We start from the raw sequence: 6,413 nt of genomic DNA on the forward strand, positions 1-6,413 counted from the left end.
AGCAAGTTTCAGAGGCTCTTCTGATATCCATTTTGTTCTTTTCTGTCTTTTTATTGACCTTTTGCATTCTTCATGTATGATGTCATTCCACAACTCGTCTGGTCTTTGGTCACTAGTATTCAATGCATCAAATCTATTCTTGAGATGGTCTCTAAATTCAGGTGGGATATACTCAAGGATGTATTTTGCCTCTCATGGACTCACTCTAATTTTCTTCAACTTCAGCTTGAACTTGCATAAGAACAACTGATGGTCTGCTCTGCAGTTGGCCCTTAGCCTTGTTCGGACTAATGAAATTGGGCTTTTCCATTGTCTCTTTCCACAGATGTAGTGGATTTGACTCCTGCGTTTTCCACCCAGTAAGGTCCATGTGTATAGTCGCCATCGATGTTGTTGAAAATAGGTATCTGCAATGAAGAAGTCATTGGTCTTGCAAAATTCTATCATGTGATCTCCGGCACCCTATCACCAAGGCCATACTTTCCATCTACCAATCCTTTGTTTCCAATTCCGCATTTCAATCACCAGTAATTATCAATGCATCTTGATTGCATGTTTGATCAATTTCAGACTGTAGAAGTTGGTAAAAATCTTCAATTTCCTCATCTTTGGCGTTAGTGGTTGGCACATAAATTTGAGTAATAGTCGTATTAACTGGTCTTCCTTGTAGGCATATGGATATTATCCTATCACTGACAGCACTGTACTTCAGGATAGATCTTGAAATGTTCTTTTTGAGGATGAATGGGAGGCCATTCCTCTTCAGTTTGTCATTCCTGGCATAGTATACCATATGATTATCCAATTCAAAATGGCCAATACCAGTCCATTTCAGTTCACTAATACCTAGGATATTGATCTTCATGTGTTCCATTTCATTTTTGACGACCTTCAATTTTCCTAGATTCATACTTCATACATTCCACATTCCGATTATTAATGGATGCTTGTAGCTGTTTCTTCTCATTTTGAGTCGTGCTACATCAGCAAATGAAGGTCCAGAAAGCTTCACTCCATCACATCATTAAGGTAGATGCTAGTTTGAGGCAGTTCTTCCCCAATTGTATTTTGAGTGTCTTCCAATCTGAGGGGCTTATCTTCTGGCACTATACCAGACAATGTTCTGCTGCTATTCATAAGGTTTCATGGGCCAATTTTTTCAGACGTAGAATGTCATGTCCTTCTTCCTCGTCTGTCTTAGTCTGGAAGTGCCACTGAAACCTGTGCACCATGGATGACCCTGCTGGTATTTGAAATACCGGCGGCATAGCTTTCAGCATCACAGCAACACACAAACCACCACAGCACGAGAAACTGATAGATGCATGGGGTTTTAATCTATAACCTAAGAGTTTTCATTCTTTCTATTCCAGCATCTATATTACTCACCAAGGCCCTCTCACTGTTGGTCTTCCAGGGCCTCCTCACCATTTTTGTGGGAAAGACATTGATACAATCCACCAATTTTAGGTTTCTCAAGTTTTACTTGCATTCATTTGTGTATGAGTGTGCGTGTATATTAAGTTCTAAACAATTTTATCACCTGGGTAGGTTCATGTATCTATTACCAGTCAAAACAATGAACATTTCCATCACCACAAGGATCCCTCATGTCACCATCTCCCTCCACACCCCTCCCCTACTTCCTATCCTCAGCCCTGTTCCTAACCCCTGGTAATGACTAACTGTCCTCCATTTCCAAAATTTTGTCATTTTAAAAATTTTATGTAAATAGAATCTTATAGTATATAACCTTTTGTAATTGGCATTTTTCACTCAGCATGATTTCCTATAGATTCACCCAAACTGTTGTATGTATCAATACCTGTTCCTTTTTATAGCTGAGTAGTATTTCATGGGATAGAATACTGCTGAAGGACAGGTGGGCTGATTCCAGTTTTTAGCTATTACAAATTAAGTTGCTATGAACATTTGTGTACAGATGTTTATGTGAACCAAGTTTTCATTTCTCTAGAATAAATGCCGAATAGTGAAAAGTCTGAGTCATGATAGTTATGTTTAGTTTTATAAGAAACTGTCATACTTTTCCAGAGTGGTTATACCATTTCACATTCCCACCAGCAATGTATGAGTGATCCAGTTTCTCCATATCCTTGTCAGCATTTGGTGTTATTATTATTTTTTGTTTTAGCTATTCTGATAGTTGTGTAGTGATAACTCATTGTGGTTTTACTTCATATTTCCCTGATGGCTAATGATGTTAAGCATCTTTTCATGTGCCTATTTGCCATTTTATATTCTCTTCAGTGAAATGCCTGTTTATACCTTTCCTATTTTCTAATTGGATTGTTTTTTTAATGTGGAATTTTGAGTTCTTTATATATTTTAGGTACTATTTCTTTGTCAAATATGTGGTTTGAAAATATTATCTTTTAGTCTGTAGCTTGTCTTTTCGTCCTCTTCACATGGGCTTTCACAGAGCAAAAGCTTTTAATTTTGAAGAGGTCTAGGTACATTTTTTAAATTGTGCTTCAGATGAAGGTTTACAGAGCAAATTAGTTTCTCATTAAACAATTAATACACATACTGTCTTGTGACACTGGCTACCAACCCCACAACATGTCAACACTCCCCTTCTCAACTTTGGGTTCCCCATTACCAGCTTTCCTGTCCCCTCCTGCCTTCTCGTCTTTGCCCCTGGGCTAGTGTGCCCATTAAGTCTCATTTTGTTTTATGGGCCTGTCTAATCTTTGGCCAAAGGGTGAACCTCAGGAGTGACTTCAGTACTGAGTTAAAAAGGTGTCCGGGGGTCATACTCTCAGGGTTTCTCCAGTCTCTGTCAGACCAGTAAGTCTGGTCTTTTTCTGTGAGTCAGAATTTTGTTCTACATTTTTCACCAGCTCTGTCCGGGACACTCTATTGTGACCCCTGTCAGAGGAGTCGGTGGTGGCAGCCAGGCACCATGTAGTTGTGCTGGACTCAGTCTGGTGGAGGCTGTGGTAGGTGCGTGTTTTTTATTAATTCATTTAACTCTCAGTCTTTTTCTGACCTCCAACTATTCACATGGTCAAAAGAGTTCAATCAGCATTATCTATCAGTACACACAATGATTGTCACTGCTACTGAAATTAAGTTGGTGCTAATGGTAATTATAAAAATCAGTCTCATGACCATTCATTAAGCAAAACTACTTCTATTCCTTTCATTTCAATTCATTCTATAGTCTTATTATAAAGAACTCCACATTTGAATTCAAGTCACCTTGGAAGACTAACGGAGGAGGAGGGAATAAAAAAGAAAACCACTGCCCATTACAGTGTTAAAACCAAACTATGCCACCCCCAGAGTATAGAGTTGCGAGACCCAAAGATCTTCACAAAAAAAAGTAGCTTCTGTGGGAAGATAAAGGACTTGACCATGTAAACTATTGAAATTCCTTTTGTTTCAGGAGCCTATGGAGTCTAAGTTCACAAAATACATTCCATTAGATGGGGCGAGCTATTTTTCTAATAAAAAATAAAAGTGTACCTAATTAGTACAACGCTGTTCTTTTTGGTTAATTCTATCACCTGAATCTCTTCTATTTTTGATCATTGCCCATAATTTGTAGCTTTGAATCTCCTGACTCCTCTTTCCTTCTAGTTTCTTCTAAACTTAATGAGCTAAAATTTAAGAGTACCTGGAAATTAGCAAGGGAAAGAGGATGCATACAATTTTTTAGTAGAACAGAGATCAGAAATCAGTCTCTTCTATGGCGACATCCCTTCCATCACATACATATCAGTGTGATGCGTGTTGCATCAATACTGTGTATACAACACAAATACATATGAAATAATAGCAACCATAATGAAACTAGAAATGGAGGTATGCTGGAGATCAAGTGAACATGGATTAGGATAAAATCAATAAGCAATTAAAAAAAGATTGAACAATCTTAATAAGTTCACCAACCTATTTGACTTAAGGAATCCAATCCTGCTGTGATAAACAGTGGTTTATTCTGATCCACACATATTGATTTGCTACATGGATAAGAAGAAAAAAAGAGTCTAATTTAGTTTAGTGAGTGAATATCCTGCCATACTCTATTGTAAATACTAGAGCAAAGTTTTATATCCAGCCACTGGTAAGAGCAATGCCCAATGAATGAATGAATATCAATTTAAATGATTTCAAAAATTAAAGGATAGCATGAATAAAGGTTACATAGGAAAAAAAAGTGACAGACTCAAACTACTTTAGATAAAACAAAGGGAAGCAGCAAGGCTAAGACAGTTATGTACTAAAATGATCGATTCCATTTCAAATCAATATAAGAAAGTGACAACAGAGAAAAAGCTAAAATGGAAGGGATGCGAGGAGATGTAAAAGAAATCAGGGAACAAGTCTAACAGTATCATTATTTTAATTTGGTCTCAAAGTAAATATTACACAGCATTTCAGTTGTAAAGTTTGAGAAATATTTAAGCAATAAAAGAATCAGCAGAGAGTATGAAATTATCTCTTTAAGAACAGCCATCTGTGGTACTCTGTCATTCAAGAAACAAAGATGGGTGAGAAAGAAAATCAGATGGGGCATACTGGCAAAAAATAATAAAATAAAAAGAGATTAAAAAAATATATTTTAACATTACCTTTTGTCAATGCCAAATGCCAACTGGTTGATGACACCACGTATTTTTAGTAATAAAGCTTCAGATTTACTGGTAAACTTAAAAAAAAAGCAGGAGAACAAATTATATGCTCTGTTTTCCAAACACAGAAACGAGTAAAGTAAATATGGCTTTGAACATGTGCAGATTGCAGAGAGAATTATTACTTATTTGCCTAACAAATACTTATGTTTCAGTGGAGAAAAAAAGGAAAAAAACCTGAATAAATAAAATGAAATAAATCTCGATAAATTTATTTGAACACTTTAAACTTCATGTATGCATGACGTGAGAGTGACTTGAGTTTACACGCTAATCATTTCAACTACTCCCACTTATGGATCGTCATCATTGTCAAAGGGAATTAAAAAAAATTTATATCTGTAAATACATTTCTATGTGTGTGGGTATGTGTATAAATATACATACATACTCTCATGCCTAAATGAAAAATCTTCAAAATCTGGTTGGTTAGAAAATAGAAGGAATACATCATAAGTAACTTTTACATCCAAGGGCGCATTACCACCTTCAAAGCAGTTAATATGGAAGTGGCAGACGTGGTCCAATGATATCAATGCTCATAGAAATGATTTTAACTTATCTTTTGAATTGTCTTTAAAAAAACAAAAACAATCCACCGCCATCGAGTCAACTCTCACTCATAGCGACCCTATAGAATTGCCTTTGGAGCCTACCAACTGAATATTCTCATTGGCGGTAACTAGGGTGACCATATCCAGGACACTTTGGACAGTGAAAGGGTACTATTAACAATTAAGCAGGACATGTGGTTACCTTAGAAATCTTTGCAGACTAGGTTTGAATTTTGGAGATAACCAAAAGTCACTCAGAGCCAAATCAGAAAATCAGAATGACTAAGATGTATGAAAGTGGGAAATACAACTTTGAGCTGAAATGAAATATAATTATGAAGCAAAAAAGATCAATTTTTTGGTTCTGATGGCAATTCCACAAGATAAACTTCATCTGGATTAAGAAGAGGCTCCCAGGGAAAGTATATGAAGGGGAACACTCAGGGAAATATGTAGTATCTGATACACTTATTTAAAAAAGCATTGAAATAATTTTAATGCTTCTACTGAGACAATATTTTAATAAAAAATATAGCAAATTTTAATTGAATTAAAAAAAACAACCGCTCTGTTTTATTTCATTATATTATGTTCCTTTTATGGAAGAGGGACAAAACCAAACTGCAAATGTATTTCCGAGAACTGTAGAGCCGGGAGGACATTAGAAGCTGTCTACTCCAACTCCTCCATTTGCTGCATCAGTATCCTCTAATATATCATTCACGAATAGCCGTAGAGATTCTGCTCAAACAAATTCAATGCCTAGAAGCTCATTATTTTCTAAAGCACCTCATTCCATTTTCCGATAATGATAGTATTAGAAAGTTCTTTCTTATTTTGAGCTAAACTCATTCTATTGATTGCTCATTCTTGACTCTAGGAGGACAAAGAATAAATTTAACCCCTGTTCCATAGGGCAGACCTTCAAATATTTAAGAATTATCACACTAAATGGTAGACTATGATTTTATACTGCTTCTCATATATCATAATTTTAAGTCCCCTACCATCCTGATGGCTGTCTCCTGAAGCTGGTCCTACTTATTGCTGTTGTTCCGTTTTTATTTTTATTAACTTTATTAGATTGCTCATAATATTGAGTCTACTCAGCACAAGAGAGTAAGAAGAACAAAGAAAACTTCAGCACCACAAAAAAAAGCACTACAAAATGACAGCAACAAACTCACATCTATCAATAATT

At 36.0% G+C, this 6,413-nt stretch overlaps 1 protein-coding gene across 1 annotated transcript in view; it reads right to left on the reverse strand.

Moving 5' to 3' along the window:
• DYNC2LI1 (dynein cytoplasmic 2 light intermediate chain 1) overlaps positions 1–6,413 on the reverse strand; it is a 54,666-nt gene that overhangs the window by 19,349 nt on the left and 28,904 nt on the right. Inside the window, exons 9-10 of the mRNA XM_004369512.2 lie at positions 4,599–4,675; positions 3,916–3,986 (exon numbers count right to left, since the gene is read on the reverse strand). Of these exons, the coding sequence (XP_004369569.1) occupies positions 3,916–3,986; positions 4,599–4,675 (148 nt within the window). The remainder of the gene's footprint in view (positions 1–3,915; positions 3,987–4,598; positions 4,676–6,413) is intronic.

This window comes from Trichechus manatus, unplaced genomic scaffold (genome assembly GCF_000243295.1).
Source record: "Trichechus manatus latirostris isolate Lorelei unplaced genomic scaffold, TriManLat1.0 scaffold00005, whole genome shotgun sequence".
In the NCBI taxonomy this organism is placed as follows: Eukaryota; Metazoa; Chordata; class Mammalia; order Sirenia; family Trichechidae; genus Trichechus; species Trichechus manatus.